Raw genomic sequence first — 18,856 nt, forward strand, 5'->3', positions numbered from 1 at the left:
CATATTTCATGTTTCTTCCAGATGGTGCAAAGTTATACAAATTAGTCATATATAGATATATAACACAAGAGACTCCAATGAAAAAAAGTTTAACAGATTTGTACAGTCATGTAAAGGAATTTTCTAAAGTGCTGCTGTATGGCCTGGAAATATAATATAGTTTTAGTATCTATAATTTATAAATCAGCACTTATTATTATTTGACAATGAAGTCAGAGTGATCCATACATTTTGAATAACTTGTGTTTGCAATGTATGTCATTAACCTGATGAAGGTGTTTCGTATGGGACATCGAAACGTTGGCACAGTAGAATAAAAAACTGCCGGAAGAGCTGAAAATTTTGTTGATATCCAGCCTTATGTTTGTATATCATCTTACAATATCTACCATTTCGTCTTTGCGCAAACCTTGCATGCGATTCGGTTCGGCAGCCATGTAATTTTACGCTTTAGCGAATCGAACGCGTGACGTTGCATAATGCGCATTATAGCTTGACGATTCGATTCGCTGTCGGGGCTTGTCTGCGCTTTAAGAGCAAAATTTATTGGTAGAAATATATTTGTGTTTGGCTAAACCGAGTCAGAACCCGGGTACCTCGGCATCTGGTTTAGAACATCGTTAACTTGTCAGTCGAACACGTACACTGTTTAGATCTACATTTCTATTGTATGTAGTATCGTGAACTGAACGCTATGTCAGACAAACCTTTTAAGTTAAACTTAGCAAATTCGCAATCATCGTTTTGGGCTGTGTGTGCTTCAACACCTAGCGCTCGTTTTTTCGCGGTACGGCTTATGTCAAACCATAGACTTGGGAACTTTATAGTTATGTTTTGCGTTGTGCAGTTCTAGTTTATTCAGCGATTAGTGTATTTATTAACGGAGTTTGATTAGGAAGGTTAAAAAGTTTGTTTACCGTGAGGAGTCAGTAAAACCCGACAACGGAATTTACGGATTAGTTTTGCTGTCTTACAGGCACAGTGTTCACAAGTTTTAACAGAAACTATTTGAAACGTTTAAATAATTTTGTGTTTCATGGAAAGATGTCAACAATTCACATGGGTAAAAACATGGAAGAAAAACAGTTTGACTGCAAAACTTGTGGCAAAAGGTTTAAAACAGTCAAGTATTTACGAAGGCATGATTCAAGAATGCACGACTGCAGCAAGAAAATCCATCGTTGTAAGTTCTGTGAAAAAGGTTTTGTAACTATTAGTGAGCTAAAACAGCATTTGGTCAGTCACTACGGTGATAAACAGCATAAATGTGATGTCTGTGAGTTTGTAACTTTCGAAAATGCAAAAAGACACGTGATGATTCATTATGGAGAAAAACCTCATCAGTGCAATGTCGGTGAAAAGCAATATAGGACATTGCAAGATTTGAAATCTCACACACGAACTCACACTGGTGAAAAACCGTATCGATGTGACATTTGTGAAAAACTATACCGTACTCGAGGGCACTTAAAAATCCATTTGTTGAGTCACACTGGTGAAAAACCATACAAATTTCAAATTTGCGAGAAAGGGTTCATGACATCTTGCAACGCCAAGAGTCACATGTTGATACACACTGGGGAAAAACCCTTTTTTTGTAAAGTTTGTGAAAAAACATTTCGGACTTCATGGGACATGAGGCAACACATGGTTGTGCATTCTGATGAGAAACCCCACAGATGCGAGGTTTGTGAGAAAAGTTTCACTCGCCTAGACAACGCAAAAAGACACATGAAACTTCACACCAACAAGAAGACCTAGAGATGCAATGTTTGCAAAAAAGTGTTCAATACAGCAAAAGAAATGAAACATCATGGAGTTTCACATGAAGACAAGAAACCTTCTCAGTGTGAGTTATTGATAAAAAATGGTTGTGACTCTCAACAAACTGGAGGGCCATTAGATGCCTACACTGGCCAATGCGGCCTATTTCTATATATAGACTATAGTCATCAGCTACACTAAAGATACCATATCGTTCGAAACAATATACACTGTATGCAGCTTATCATTTATTGGCTTAATGCTTTTTTATGCTTTAGTGGTTTTCATATTTTTGTAATTTGTTACAAAAGCACATAATGCAGAAAGTACAGACTTTTTGACTGATTTGTTTGTTTGTTTGTTTCATTTTTATCCTCGGTGGACGGGCAACGCCTGAATGCGTTATGCTCACAATGAGTCCGCCGTCGAGCTGCCTGTTTTATTGCAAGTCCGATGATCATTTTTTATTTAATTTTTTCGATTTTAGGCAGTTGGTAACTTCAATTTAGTTCAACCCATTGGAAACCACTGGGTTGGAGCAATGCCGCTTAAGTTTCTTGCTCAGGGAAACACAAGCGATCGAGATTTAATTAAATTATTTTTCAGACCACCTCTAAATCATTTGGATTGCTTGGTAGAAGATTTTAGAAAAGAGTTTTTTGACAAAAGTAAACGACGACATGAAGAAATAAATCAACATGAAGGTCAAAGTCGTAAAACATCAGTTCATCAAAGTTGCAGCCTTTTAGGAAGTTCCATTTTCACCCCACTTTAATTTAATTACTAATAAACATTATGCACTTTTTGTATGTTAGTAAAATCACCCTAAAATCATTTCAACTTTCGTTTAAAGAAGGACTAAAAAATAAAACCTACATTAAATACTCCCAATAGCACAATAACAACCAAACGTAGTTGTATTACATATGGTAGATGCATAAAACCAACCGCACAAGCTCAGTTTTGTCGTTTGTATGCTCTTGAAGCACCCAACTCAATCTGACAAGCGTGTATTGAATTCGGACGTGACGGAAACAATAGCTGAACTACCATATGAGTATATATGATGTGAGTATCGTACAAAAACGCTGCGTGAACAAATACAACTTAGACCCAACTACACGTACAGTATACTGTATACATCTATTACAAAGCGAAATGACACATTAGGTCATCGTAGTTAAGTTTGCATTAATTATAGAAATTGCATTTACCAGTCGTTAAACACATATATACAAAGTGACTCACCATTTACAATCGTCAACACTACAATAAACACCTTTTCAATGTAACCGACTTAACGTCCGTGCTCTAGGAATGTCAGAAACGAAAGAAGTAAACCGCGTGGCGTTATCACACAAAGTTGGCTGTTAATTGTTACGTCACACAACGCAATACTGTAGATTGCTCCAAAAGTCGCAGTGAGGAAAAGCGGGAATCAATAGAAATTAGCAATTACTGGCAAATAAAGATGTAACGCACGGTATTAGGCTACAACGTTCATTTGAAAAGTAAATTGCTAGTATTTCATAAAAATTTTATAACGACCTAACTGGAAGATGTCATGATTAAACAACATTTGTCTGCATGTACTTAAAAGGGTGAAATAACCTACCCCTCGTAATGTTTTCTTAAGATGACCTTTTTTCGATCATTTTGTAAAAAAAGTTTATGTAACTAAATAATCAACACATTCGTCGGACCCATATGTCAACAAAATGACGCAAGATCAGTTTATTAATACTCGTCTGACGTAGCTAATATCAAACCTTAACGCGAGAACAAAAACTCCCCTCATTAGTTCTTTGGCCCGGTTACAAAGATTTTTTATGTTATAAGTGCAACCAATGACGGAATTTCACTGTTTTTTTTTAGTTTTTCAGACGACGCTAAACATCCTGTGTCTAAATTGTAATTCCCTTTACGCATAACTCATTTCTTTTTGGGGGGTGATAAAGAAAAATTGTGTAAACATTTTATTGCGCTTTCTAAACCAATCATTTTATATTTCCCCTTACTGACTATATTTCCCCTTACAATCTTTTTCTGCTCTGCCACACTGTGATTTAACCAGTTTTCTTAAGTTTCTTTGGAAAATCAGCATTGGAACGGCAGATCTCCTTGATGGATGTTGAGGACCATTGCTTTATGATTTTGTAATTGGCGAAAAGGTAGCACATATAATACTACCATACACAATTTTGGCAAGTTTGCTGTATAGATGGGTAAAGAAAACTACACACATACGTCAAAATACCTAGATTTATAGTTGTAACATATCGTATGAATCTGTTAATGTGGATCAAATTCCGTTTCGTCTACCATCGATTTAACCACGTACATTGCACGTACGTTGTTAAACACTTTTGTTTCAAACCAAATCAATATTTATTATCAAACAAGGCAGGGTAGCCATATGGTTAATGAGGGCCCAAAATAGATTTACCTCGTATAAGACACTTGACATTTTTTACACTTTGAAATTTTCCCTACTTCCGGATGTTTGTTTCACAATTTGCCCTTCTTGTAAATATTAAATATATAGCCTAGGCTATACTGTTTTAAATATATACTGTTAGCAAATTCTTCAGTGTGTGTGCTCATAATTGACATTATCCTGCTTTAGTTTGTGACTGAAAAGTAGTTAGGGATCTTCAAGTCCTCGTTCATGCGTGCTGCGTTGTTCCCGATAATTGCTTCCTGTTTGGCCATAATAGGTCACCTACAGCCTTTTGCCAGTAAAAGACAGACGAATACTTCTTTGAGAACGCGAAACAGCTACTGCAAGCATTACCGAAAGAATCGTGAGTGAAACAACATTACAGTGGGAAATTCAGTAATGATGCGGAAATGCGTAACGTTATGACCAAGATAATCATCCCTGTTGCATGTAAGAAAGAATTGGAAAATGATGCAGTTTGGTGTCCGAATAAAAAATAAACTGTTTAAAAAATAAGTAACGAGTATAATACTATTGATGTTTATGTTTCGACAATTTCTAGACAAACATCAACAAAATCAGTTGTAATCAGGCATTCTAATTTTTTAAAGCCTAATTTAAATACTTGTTTACTATTAATAAAGATGTTGTTCAGGTCAGGTGTAGAGCACTTAAAAAACACGGGCCATATCAGACTTTCATTCCAACAATAGCAAATTTGTTTAAGCTGGATGAAAATTGGAAGCAAACTGTAATTGTTTCAACTCGGTAACACTTTATGTTTTCTGAGCGAGTATGAAGAGATTGATGTCATGTGTTTTGATGTTTTCATTCTTGGCCTTGATTACAGGAATTGTGGCTTTGTTTACCAACGAATGGATGTCGGTAAGTTGCTGTCGTTTTAAGTACCAAAATTCCGACGGAATAATACGTATAAAAATACAATGGCTGACACAGAAGTAGAAACATATAAGACAAAAATCCATCACAACAGATATATTGTTAACAAACTTCATCACATCTTTGCTATACATTCTGCTTAATTAGGTTTGTGTTGATGCTGACGATCTGCTAGAAGTTTTACTCAACAACTACAAGGAAATGAAGGTTCCGCTGGAAACAACACATTTTCTGTACAAAGTTTATCATAAATCCCAAATGTGTTTTAGTCTCGGATTGTTTCGATCGACTCTGAATGTTGGAACAACTACGTTAAGTGTACCAAGTAAGTAATTTAATGTAAAAGCATATAGAGCCAATAAATGAGTGTGCACTGTCTGCAGCAAGTAATTTAATATTGTAAAGCAAATACTATAACATGACTTATAAACTTGCATGTATACACATTGCCAACGTATGTCATAATTTGTCTAAAGTTTGTAAATGTAACATTTTTTTGTACAATTTTTTTGATATTGGTATAGCATTGTTTCCGAATTTGTTGTAATTTCCAAATTTGTTACGATATAACTGTAATACAGTATCAACCTTTTTTGTGACACAGAACCCTATAAAGGTATTTTATAAAATTTTGCGTATCCCAACCAAAAAAATAATATTTAAAAAAAATACAAAGAAGTAGGCTACATACAATAACAAAAACATGTGTTTTTTTACAACGCCTCCTCAGCACACAATTATAGTTGACTTCAAGAAAACAACTCACTAGCATGTTGCATGGATTGGTTATTTTTACTCTTCTCTGGCAATTCGCACTAAGAGTAGCAAATTTGGGGTTATTACTTCACAAATGCTCAATGCTGTAATTATGATCGTAATGTTTAATTGTTGCAACAAACATCGAGAAACGGAACCTCTGTGAGTGTTTTCACGGAGACCTCCTGTAATATAACGCTTATTCATTCTAGTGAAAGCAGTGGAGATCCCGATTCTTTTATCCAGTGGGCAAATGGTGTTGGGTTTGCTACTTTTGGCCATTGCTTCATTTTTTCTCAACAAAAGCTTCTTATTCAGCACGAAAATCACGACCATCAAAGTTTTCAATGAATTTCGCGTACAAGCCACGTTTCTCTGGCTCGGGGGTAAATGTTTCTTTGTTAGTCATTGTCTTTGTATGCATGAGAAAATGTTTTGCTAAAGAATGCAAAATATCTTGATAGTTGATATGTTTAATTTGGCAGTGTGTCAAGAATTTATGTTACATATCAGACTAAAATGGTTTAATTAATCAACTTCTTATCTCATCTGTAGGTTTGTTTTTCTGTGGTTGTATGATTGTTTACACCACAACTCAATACACGCTCTTGCGAAACATCGAGTCATTCTACAGCACCTTTGGAACAGATTTGCTTAAAATCTTCACAGAACACCCAGAATCAAATGCTGCTATACAAGCCTGGGCTGTTTTGGCCAAATCCCAGCCCCACTTTGGTTACTCCTACATTCTAGGATGGACGGCGAATGTACTAATTATGATGAGTTGCAGTATCGCCTTTGTAGTGTTTAATAAGCTGCGAAGTAACAAGGGTATGATGTATCGACTCTCAGCTGGGAGTCGCCTAGGGGACACAAAATAGTAAACATTCATATACGTTAATGCAATTTTGTGTCCTTTGCCTTCAAACTGATCCCGAAAAAATGTAGTTCAATTGTATTGTAAAGCTGCTTGTAGTTACAGTTTCTGTATATTCGCAATAGTTTCACGCAAGTTTTTCCGATAAATAAATAAATAAAATAAAACTCGAAAGTTTGTTTAAAATTCATTTGTTTAAAATTTCCAGTGTTTCCTGTTTGATACTAAATTCTGCTCATCTCTTGAGACGAGCTTACGACAGAAGACGAAAGGCTCAACGTGACGTACATTTGTCGTAAAAATTGCAGTTCAGACCGGAGTACATTTATTAGCATAAAACACCGATGCAAATGTTAATAATTACGATCTATCAAACAAAAAGGGCATTAATTTCTCGGCATGTCGGTACAAGAACTATAGGATTTGAACTGGAAGTGGAACTGTGGTCGTTTTTACACACGTATATACATATAGATGTTGCCATTATTTTGGCAAATGTTAAGCTAATGGAACTTCATCATCATTACGTTCTGTGTCTGTCTCCAAGACATGTACTCGACGCAACCCGAAACCCACACTCATAATAGAAGCAACAAACGCCACCCAGCCCAAGTAAAACGAGTAGTCAAACGTTGGATGAACGCCTGACATAATGGATTCTATTGAGTTCAGCAGTTCCTCCTGGGTAGCAGTATCTCTCCGTTTTCTACCGTACAGATCAGCTGATTGGGCCAAGTTGGAAAAGAATTTGACTGGATGGTTGATAGTTTCAACTTGGGTTACGGTAAATACTCCCATGACAACAAGCATGGCTAGACCTGAAACGTGTTTGTTATATTACTGAACTGTGCATATTTAATTAAGGTAAACAGAAAAAACGAAAATTAAAAAAGGAAGACTTAAACGAGTACAGAAAAGAAAATGTAAACCGTAAATCAAATCGGATTTAAAGTCAAAACGGAATCGAAAATCAAGCAGTTTGTATTTGGCCTCGGATAAGTTTGGTTTGCGTTGTCACCTAATCTTATTTAAGTTCCGTTTTTCATTTAGATACAATGTTCTGTTGCTGACACTCATAAGCCACAGTACCTTTATTTTGAAAGAATATGATCATCTTACCTCCTAGTACAACTTGTACTGATGCCTTTTGGCTCAACTTGGCAGCTAATTTGCGGTTTGTTTTTTCTTTGGTGGCACTGATTACAAATACAAGAATGCCAATCATCAGAAATATTACACCAATGATTGAGGAATAAGCCGAGACGTAGATGGCAGTAGAAGTTAACCCTGATAAAAGTCGGTCAATAGGTTTGCCAAGAGATATAGGAAGTTTGGTTTAGTGCAAAACATATTTATACATTTCCAAGCTACGTTTTAAAATCCACTACGACTGTTTATACCAGGGGCGGGCAACTTTTCCAGTCGGCGGGCCGGATATGGGAAAATGAAGTACTTGGCGGGCCGGATTCCTGAATCGATATACATTAATCGCGTATTTATCCAGTGATTTAAAACGGATTTTTGACCACCTAAACCAAATGCATTCAAGAACATCACAAATACAATACAGTCCAAACAATCTAACTGATATAACATAAAATTATTCGCCACAGCAAATTTAATGCATACACCACAGACTTAGATACTGCTGAAACACTAACTAGGCTACACCAGGGTTGCCAGATCCCAGTGATCAAATAAAGCCAAGATGAGAAAAAATAAAAGCCAAAAAAGGCCAAATAATTTTACTAACCACAAAATTACAATTTAATCACAAGTTACACATAAATTATAAAAAAATAAAAAAATAAAATTTCTTCTTCAAAAAGGTTGTCCTCTTCATTGTTGACAGACTCAGTAGAGAATTTCTTAGAATATAAAATGTCAGCTTTGAATCTACTCAACATTTTGGTTGAAGGAACAAATTCCTTACAGCACTTATTAGAAGTCAAGAGTTCTGCTCTAATTCTAATTGTTGCTTCCAATAGAGACAGCTGAAGTATATTTCTTGCTTTAGTTTTTATGCAAGTTAATAGAGAGAACACCCTCTCCACTACGGCATTGCTTATAGGTGTTATAAGGCAAGTAAGAGCAAATGTAGCAAGTTCTTTAAATTGTGGATGTTGCATTACTCCCTTTCAAAACTGCTCTGTGTCTTGGGGTATCCCATTTTCTTTAAATTGTTTTTGTTCTTTCCAATCAATAAAGGGCAATTTTCGGTACTGCTCTTCAATAATAGTCTGATATTCCCCAGCCAAAAAAAAGCCAAACAAAATTTTGTAAGCCAAAAAAACAAACAAAATTTTGTAAGCCAAACAGTAATAAAAAAGCCAGTTTCGAAGAATCTGGCGTCAAAAAAGCCAATATGGCAACCCTGGGCTACACGTGTGGAAACAAAGGAAACAGTGAAAGCAGGCCACACACAAGGTTGGCAGTTATGTCGTAACAATGGATGTATGATGCAATGGTAACAACGGCGGGAAAGTTTTTTTGCTATTGGGGAGCGTTACTGACCGTTATAACTATAATTTGACGCAGTAAGCAAGTAGTGGGGGATTGCGGCAGACTGTGGCCACATTATCATGTAAGACCTGAAACTGTCTGCGGGCCGCTCAAAATCCCGTCGCGGGCCGTATGTTGCCCGCCCCTGGTTTATACTTACAAGGGGCTGATAACGTTAGTTTCAAGTTGCCTGCTTCAATTCCAGTTCTAAAAATTCCCTGCAGGTAACATATTGATTGCTCTACGTAGGAAATTTGGCTATACTCTTGCGACAAACCATTTTTCTTTACAAAGTCCACAAGTTTGTTAAATATTGATGGAGTCAAGCACATCTGCAAAGACAAAACTAGTCTACAAATAGAAATCATTTGCGCCGTGATTTCATTTAGCGCTTAAGTTTATTAAGATAAAAAAAATGAATTTTTGAGATGCAGAAAACATAAACCAACCTTCATCCAATTTGCAGTTGCCATAGATGTAATCATCAAAACAACTGAAACTCCGGCGAAAGCAACAGCACACACGAGGGATGGTTGTACCTTTACCATTATTCTACTTTGTTTATGTCACTGACAGTTTCGTGCATATGTCCCTTAACTTGCTATAAACAACAATTTCAGTTACAAGCAACAATATTGAACTCCGTATGTTATATATACAATGTACCGATGATAATGTAGATGGCTATAGTATGTTATAACATAAAATAAAATACATTATAGTTTAGCCGTAACAAATTCGGTCGGAGAGCAATTTTGATGCTTAAAAGTCAAAACTAAGCTCAACGTTTCAACCAAACAAATTAGCCCGAAAAGCTTCTATCGCGATCTCCTATATAGTTTTCTTCAACCACTTGTTACTGTTAAAGTAGCGTATCCACTAAGCTGAGCAGCTTATGGCGATTTCGCTTTGGTCACTTTATTATTTAAAAATATTAACTTTTCAATGTGTAAGTAAATATTACGTTGATTAAATGAAATAACCCGCCTAAGACAATTAATTGATGCATATTTTAATGAAGGATACAAATATTATTTGACATATAGAAAACAAAACCGTTCCTCACAGTTAGCTGCAAACATCAAATAGTTGTACAGATGTATAATTGCTAAAAAAACGTATCCGATAAGCTCCATTAAAAAAAGACATCTTAGTACAATCACACCCACTCTTGAATGTGTGGTAAGCCTATCTACGTATTTCCGCAAAACAACACGTCACTTCAGTGAATAATTTCTGTGGTTAGACATCATCACGCGAAGGATTGCCAACTCAGAGTCTAATCATTGCAATAATTAAGTATTTTAGTGGTTCTACTGTGTTGGTGGCTGTTCACAATTTCGTTAATACCCAAGTTAACCACAGCTTTTGAATCTCGTTAAAACTTTGTTGCGTCGTTTATAGTCTTGTTTTAGCGCAGACTGTATAGACCTGTTTTATCACGACTTGTGGTCAAAAATACATATTCGCAAATATACAAGTACTAAAATTTATTCAACTTTATGTTACCAATGCTATCTACACTATGCAGTTTTAACCGCTAACCTTATCTAACACCGTCATCACAGGTATGACGTATATATGTTCCGCCTATTTACCAAGAAGCAGATAATATAATGCTTTGCCCAATGCCTGAAATTTTGGTTTCAAATAAGGGTTGCTGCTGCTGCAGACCCTCTCTAATGCTAACTAAAAATACGTTTTCCGTTAACTACCTGTAAAGTTCTGTTACTAAACAATGCGTCAAAACAAGACAATTTTTTGTGAAAACACAATGGGCGATCGAGTGCAACTTCAAAACTGTCTTGTGGGTACCTCATCAGAGCGTTCATTGGGGCACATCGAAGCGTGTCCATTGCCTTTCCTTGTGTCAAGTCTACTGGCTCCGAGCGTGGCTTCTGGCGCGGTTTCCGATTGCAAGACCCTTTTTTGTCGATCGTGCTTCCACCATTATCTATTTGTGAAGGTAAATGAGTAAGAAGAGGTAAAAAAAGAAAAGAAACAAAATGCTTGTTGACTTTGAGTCGGTTTTTTTTACCTCCGCTGGAATCCCCCAGTTTGTCCGTTTACACAGGATGTTCAGCCCGGCTATACAATGGAACTGTTTCAAGCTACCACTCGGTATCTGGTAAATCGATATGTTTTTATGGTTACTTTGGAAATTTTCAGATCATCTTGAATATCTGGTTTCGACGATGTTATAATATATCTCGTATACAGTCCGCAATGCAAGTTAAAATAAAACATTAACGTTTTTAATTCACGTTTTTACTACTTTATTTCACAACATTTAAAAACAAATAACACAATTTTACAAATAGAAACAATGCGACGCGATTAAAAATAAATACGGTGGCCCACAAGTGCAATTCAATAACTTTTTGGCAGACATTTATTTTTTCAGTGCAAACATTTGTTTTTTGATGCAAACATTTTATTTTCAATGCAAACAATTATTTTTCGATGCAAACATTTATTGTTTAGTGCAAACATTTTTTTTCAGTGCACATTTTTTTTCGGAAACTTTTTTGGTGTTCTATTACAGGGTGTGTCAAAATTTGTAAAATTGCGGAAACGTGATAAACCTGTACGTTACGCAGGCAATTGGTTGTAATCCTTGGCCACTAAACAATTCAGTACTTTTTAGTTAGTAAAAATTATAATAACAAGTATGTTGTGGATTTAAAGTTAAGATGAATTGTCTTTTTGCACTTGTGCACATTTACATTCTGTCTACAGCCTACTCTCTGCACAGCGTGCTAAAGACCAAAACGCTGGAGTTGTTTGTCTTAGCTGCACTGTAGGACATGTAAAATGTTGTGTTGTTTTACATTAAAGCTTGCTAATAGGCTTCATTGTCAAGCAATATACATCACACTTCCTAATTGTTTAGTTTATAATAAAGGTCCAACACTTCAACTACCCCTTGTGTTAACTTTTCAAAAAAAATAAATGAATTGTCCGCCACCTTGCGTTTGTAAAGCACGGTGGCGGCCACCGTGAAAATTTTGGTTAGTTTGTACCAGTATGGTACAAAATATCGTAAAATTTAAAGAAAATTTGGAATAATTTTGCATTTTAACAAGCCTGCTGGCGATTCAGCCACAAAACGTGGCTTAAAACTGCAATCTGTTTGGGTCAAAGTCTCTCTATCAAACACAAGTTGTCGCACGAGAATTCATGGAGCATGAAATGGGGCGACTTGGCACGCTTTTAACAACGCAAAGGATAGGGTTTTTGATGTTTTTTTCAAAAACCTGCTTTAACGCCCAAATATTTTTTATTTCTAAAGTGCCTCGCTGACAAGAAAATTTGAATGTGACGTAAAAGTGACGTCATTGGTTGCTAGGCAACGCGTAATCTTTGCAGGAAAGCTCTTTTATTGGCACTAGTTTGTCGAAAATGTTCGTTTGCTAGCAAATTTGTGAAAATATTGTTTTGAAAAACTAATCTTGATGATAAAATGTAGTAAATATGAATAATCCCGACAGTTTTAAGCAATAAAAATGTTGTTTGCACAGATATTTTAAAAAAATACAAAGTGTTAACCAAAGCAGTTTGAATTGTCAAAATTATACTTTTTAAACTCTTTGTATTTTTAGCTCCTTGAAATAGGAAAGTGCAAACCTATGAAAAGTAACAGTACTTTTAACAGTTCTATGACAAGATAACTAAGTGTGAACATAAACTTGCAGCGTAAAATAGTAAAAAATTAAAAAAATGTGGCCAGTTAAGTTCACCTTAATAATAAGGAAATTGTTGGATGATTGGGCTTTAACAAGACATTGATTTTAAAGTATCCTTACCACATAAGAAACATCTTCAGCCTTTCATCATACCAAACCTGGTTGGATAGATGGCACCTGGCTCACAATACCAACAGGCATGAAGACAAAGAAAGGGAAACATAAATGGCAGTGTTTTATTTTGTATTTTCTGATTTCATAAATTTGATTAAAACAGACACAATTATTGACATAAAATAATGATGCATAACACAACAAAAAATCAAAATACATTGTTTTTGTTTGAATTGGTTAATGTAATTTTTCTGACATTTAGTACACTGACACTGGATGCTTTGGACTTTATGTAACTACTGTGTTTCCGTTTATGAAGCAACTGTAGTGAATTTGTGACGTATTTATACGCTTGGGTGGTTTTCTACTACGTAGTCTTTCTTGTACCTCTCCACCTTCTTGGAGGTCATTCTAGTTACGCGCGCATGCTGTGCGGTTGTGCTTTTGGCTCCTGGCAATAAAACACTACATGGTGTCAGAAGTGAGATTCGAACCCACGCCTCCATTCGGAGACCAGAAACTGAACAAAAGTACGAAACTGAACAAAAGTACGCACAAATTGAAAAGGAAATGCTAGCAATAGTTTTTGGGTGCGCAAAGTTTCATCAATATATATATGGCCGACATTTTTCAGTTGAATCCGATCACAAGCCTTTGGAAATCGTCTTCAAGAAACCGATTTCGACAGCCTCTGCTAGACTGCAGCGAATGATGATAAAGATTCAAGATTACGATTTTCCTGTTTCGTTTAAACCTGGAAAAGATATCCCGATTGCAGATGCCCTATCTCGAAACCACCCTCAAAACAGTGACGAATCGGACCAATGTGACAACAATTTGCATGTTAATTTTATAGATTTGCCATCAGATGGGATTCATGATCTCAAAGAAATTCAACGCGCTGTTGAGATGGACCCATGTATGCAAATGCTTAAAAGGTATATTCTTCACGGTTGGCCCACCGCGCGAAATTCATGCACCCAGCAGACGCGTGATTTTTGGGGATTTCGAGACGAACTGTCTGTAACAGAAGATGTCCTGTTAAAAGGTGAGAGAATCGTTGTTCAAACTTTACAATAACTGCTGGCAAAAAAGACACCGCTGCCTTTTGACTTAACGCTGCTGATTTTTCCAGGTTGGCTTTTCTTTTACGGCACTAAAGACCAACGGTTATTACAGCATGATTGCATCGGCCACGTAATTTTCGTTTTCAAAATGGCACCCTGATGTCACCTTACTACCATACCAACAAAAGCTAAGCCGGTTGTTTTCAGTTCATAAAACCGGCATAAATCTTAATTAAATAAAATACTCAGGCTTGTTATTACACCACATCTCAAGTCCCTTTTTTGTTTTTTAGCTACGGTACTGATGAAATAATTTGTTGGTTGTTTTATAACCAACATTTTTAAACAATGTGGAAAATTAGGTCAAAAATATTACACACTGCAAAATTTGTTTGTATTTTGTGAACATCACTGCAAGCCTTTAAATTTCTGTTTTAATTTTCCCTGATTTGGTGCACAATGATGGCGCGATGTTTATGCAATGTGCAACCCTGATGCTCTGTAGCATTGGACACTTTGGATGTAGGCATGTAGCCAAAATGTCAGCGCTCGGGCGAACGTGTGTTTCAATTCGTTTGTGTAAAAATATTAAAAATATTGTCGAAAATGGACTTTTGGGATCTTCCTACTGCATGAAACCAAGTCAAAGAAGTTTTCACGTGTTTACATGTCCCCAAACACTTAAAAATCCGTTGGGTCGAGGCAAGTCGATAATATTTTTGTTTTTACAATTTTTTTACCACAGTTAATAAATACGTCGTTTTATCTGTGGAGTTAGTTTATTATATCCTGGTGTTTAATTTTGCAGGCAACGTTTGCAGTCAACTTTCAATAGTTTCATCATTCCATACCACTTCAAGTAATCTAGCAAACAACAAAGACTTTTATAAAATTCTTGGTGTCTCAAAAAATGCCACACAAAAGGAAATAAAGAAAGCATATTATCAGGTATGGACAGTGCTTATGTTTGCCTTAATCACATTAAAACTATAATAAATACAAAAACTTTGTCATGCTTGTTATAATTTTTTAGGAAGTCTTTTTTTAAATGCGCTGTTACAAATTGTGTTTGTTAACTTTGTTTTTTTTTTATGAATCAAATGACCACAAGGGTCACACAACACACCTTGGGTTTAAAGTATTTTGAACCTAATTATATTACCATATAAATTGCAAACCAAGATTAATGTGCTTACAGTTGTGCTCTACATTTGCAGTATATTTTTTGTGTATTTCAGTTAGCCAAAAAGTTTCATCCTGATACTAACAAGGGAGATAAAAATGCATCCAAGAAATTTGCAGAAGTTGCTGAAGCGTATGATGTATGTCAGTTTTTTTTTCAATGAAATGTTGGACTTGACTGTATTGAAATGATTTTTTAAGCTTAAAACATCTGGGTTGCTAATGGTGTGTAATTCTTATTTATTTAAACAATTTTAATGTAGGTTCTGGGAGATGACTCTAAAAGACAACAATATGATATCCTGGGTACAACTGGATACCAGGCAAACCAGCAAGGCCAATCGCAGTGGAGAACCCAGGGCTTTGCAGGCCACATGGACCCAGAAGACTTGTTTAGAAAAATATTTGAAGAATTTTCTGGTGGTGGTGGTGGTTCAGGTTCAGGGTTTGAGGACTTTCGTGAATTTGCGCCACTTGAGGTAGGCAAAAACAGCCATAATGCAACAGAAAATATAATCTACAATTTTTAACATTTAAAGAAAAATATTGCAATGCTAAAAATATATTTTCATGTTTTTTATTTATTTTAGGTTTACATGGATCTTACATTCTCTGAGGCAGCCAAGGGTGCAAATAAAACTCTGAACATTGATCTAATGGACACATGTCCATCTTGTAAGGGAAAAGGAAATGAACCAGGCACTAAGATTACAAAATGTGGACATTGTGGAGGAACTGGAACTGTAAGCTTAAACTCTGTTTCATCACAACGAACCAAATGCATGTTTTTTGTTTTTTTTGCATTTTAAAACAGGAGTCAAATACTTTATTGACCTATATGCATTTGTATTCATACTATTTTGGTTTACCAGGAACAAGTTGTAACTGGCCCATTTGTTATGCGATCAACATGTAGAAGATGCAAGGGGACCGGCAAACTAATCACTTTTCCTTGTGTGAAATGCAAAGGACGAGGTCAAGTAAAGCAACATAAAGCAATAACTGTTCCTGTCCCTGCAGGTGGGTGCAGATTTTTTTGATTTAATTTTTTATTCTCAAACTGATCAAGCTATTTTGTGTCACCAGGGTATGCAAAATATTTTACTTTTTTAACTTAATAAGAAATAAAATAATAATGCTGTGTTAGAAATACAAGTGTGCATTGGAATAAACAGAAATGTAAGTGACTATATTTTAGACACACATAACCAAATTAGCCATAAACACAACATAATAACATACGAATTTCATAAATAACCTTGATACAACAGATAGTTAAAAAAACTTTTATCTAAATCACATGACAAGCACACAGTTTAAAAATAGTTTTGGGTTGAGTTGTGAGGGTGTTGTCTTTCACCTCCAACATGAGCAAAATGTTTTTAACTGTGTTTAACTATATGTGGCAAAAACATTCTTTCCTGTCTTTACTATGCGTCAATGACCAGGACTTTGGGGTTAGAAAAGCTTTATCATGAATTAAATTTCTGTGGATAAGGATGTGTAGGCAACCCGGTTTAGGAAGACTCATTAACACACAGAGACCTCTCAGTTTCATTGCAAGTTTTTTTTTCTATAGTTTTCTTTTTTCATTCAGAAAAGTTGTGGATTCTGTAGCTGTTTAAATTCTTCACTGAAACAGAAGTTTGAGTAAATCATGTTGTTTTGTTTCCTAGGTATTGAGGACAAGCAAACCATTCGTATGCAAGTTGGAACGCGGGAGATATTCGTCACATTTCGAGTAAATAATAATAGCTTAGGTTTTCGTTTTTTTGTGAACAGATTCAATCCACCGCAAATGTTTTGACCAGGTCGCTGGAAGTAGCCTGTTTCGCCGTCAAGGTCCTGATGTTCACTCAGATGTTGAAATTTCAATTGCGCAAGCTGCATTGGGTGGGACGATACGAGTGCCAGGAGTACACAATGAAACTGAACTTGTGGTATTTATATGTTACTGTCTTTTAAATATGAAGCTACCACTAATAAATGATGTGTAAAAAAAATCTCCACTATTGGTTGATGCATAGGATTTTTAAGTCATGGTTGTATCTGTAGCTGTAGTTTATTTGTCAAATGTCAGTTTTGGATTGTTTCAAAACATTTTCTAAAATTGTATAGCATCAATATATTCTGTTTTATTAGATTCCTCCTGGCACAAGTTCACACGAGCGTTTTGAGTTTCCTGGCCAGGGCATTAAAAAAGTAAATAGTTACGGATTTGGTGCACACTACGTTCATGTCAAGATCAAATTACCCAAGTAAGTTTTTTTTTAATTTTTAATGAACCTCGACTTCGCGAGTTTTGTGACAAATTTTTATTTTTGTTGCGATTTCCAGAATGGTTACACTGCGTCAAAAAGAAGCTTTACTCGAATTTACCGAGGAAGATAATGATTTTGACGGAACAGTCCAAGGATATCACCCAACTGAAAGTTAGTGGTTTCTGTTAGTGTTAGTTAATTTCGATGCCTTTCATTCTCGTCTTAATTGAGCTTGCATTTTTGCATTTACCCGTTCAGGAAATCGGCGTCATTTTTGTGAAATGACAGTCGTGACGTATTCAAAACAAAATATCAACAACCAAAAATAACAAAATAGGCGGGACAGTTTTCATTTTTCAACACACCCAATAAACTTACCCTGCTTTTGCTGAAGCAAAAAATTTCCCCTCCTATTTGTCTGCTTTAAAGGATACAATGTTTGGCATGTAGTTACACAATTATGGTATACTGTACTTAACAAACAACAGTTAAAATGTTTATCGGGTGATGCGACAGTAAGGCTTACTGTATTAAAATTCTCCGATTTCTCCTTTTGCTAGACAAAGTCGAAACGAAGACAACTTCGAAAATCGACAAAGAAAACGAGAAATCGGAGAAGAAAAGCGACCACAGTGAAAAACAATCTGACGGATTTTTATCCAAACTGAAAAAATCTATATTTGGTTAATGTCACATGATCACGTTGATGCTAGGAAATTCCTGTATGGCGATATTTGGATTGTCGCAAGCCATTTTAACGCCGCTTTGTTATAGTTGTGTCGTGTGCGACTCGTATTTATGCCCCGAATAAAAATACGAAACATCTATTTGATTGTCGGGTCGCTTTTAAATTATTAAACTTGTTTCTTTTCGCTAGGACGTTTTTTGACATTGCCATTTTTTCGAAACAAACGTGAAAGGACGCTTAATATCTGTCGAACATTTCGAAACTTAGTTATGCAGCTGTTGAATTTTGTCATGCGAGTTACTGGCATTTTAGCAAACTAAGAAGAACTTTTATGTCAGTTAGAGCTAAAACCTAACAGGTATAAACAGTGTTTGTTTTTTCAGAAAAATTAATAAAAGATTGAAGGCACAACCTCGACAGTTTCAAGCACAAAATGTCTTTCCATATACAGTAAAAGAGACAAGTGTAAGAAAGCAACAATTCAAGGGTCGTTGGAATATGTTTTGCCTGAATAAAAACATTTCACGCTTTTATTATTGTGTACATCAATCGTTGTTCGACACGCTGTGTTTTTTTCTTGAGTAGCCTACGTGGCATCAATAAAAGCTACAAAACATTA

At 35.7% G+C, this 18,856-nt stretch overlaps 1 protein-coding gene across 2 annotated transcripts; it reads left to right on the plus strand.

Moving 5' to 3' along the window:
* The first annotated feature begins 14,596 nt into the window (after window positions 1-14,596).
* On the plus strand, window positions 14,597-18,856 carry LOC145238759 (dnaJ homolog subfamily A member 3, mitochondrial-like). 2 transcript variants are annotated; one of them, XM_080102021.1, is made up of 11 exons: window positions 14,597-14,808; window positions 14,915-15,054; window positions 15,345-15,428; window positions 15,552-15,767; window positions 15,879-16,031; window positions 16,161-16,308; window positions 16,965-17,029; window positions 17,100-17,228; window positions 17,431-17,546; window positions 17,626-17,720; window positions 18,110-18,376. In XM_080102021.1, the coding sequence occupies exons 1-11, from the start codon at window positions 14,601-14,603 to the stop codon at window positions 18,235-18,237; spliced, it is 1,482 nt and encodes a 493-aa protein (XP_079958147.1). In that variant the 5' UTR covers window positions 14,597-14,600; the 3' UTR covers window positions 18,238-18,376. The 2 variants fall into 2 exon arrangements, with proteins under 2 accessions (XP_079958147.1, XP_079958146.1); XM_080102020.1 differs by lacking the exon at window positions 18,110-18,376 and adding an exon at window positions 18,621-18,856 and having other exon boundaries at window positions 14,598-14,808.

The sequence above is a fragment of the Phallusia mammillata genome, chromosome 7 (genome assembly GCF_965637545.1).
Source record: "Phallusia mammillata chromosome 7, kaPhaMamm4.hap1.1, whole genome shotgun sequence".
Lineage (NCBI taxonomy): Eukaryota > Metazoa > Chordata > Ascidiacea > Phlebobranchia > Ascidiidae > Phallusia > Phallusia mammillata.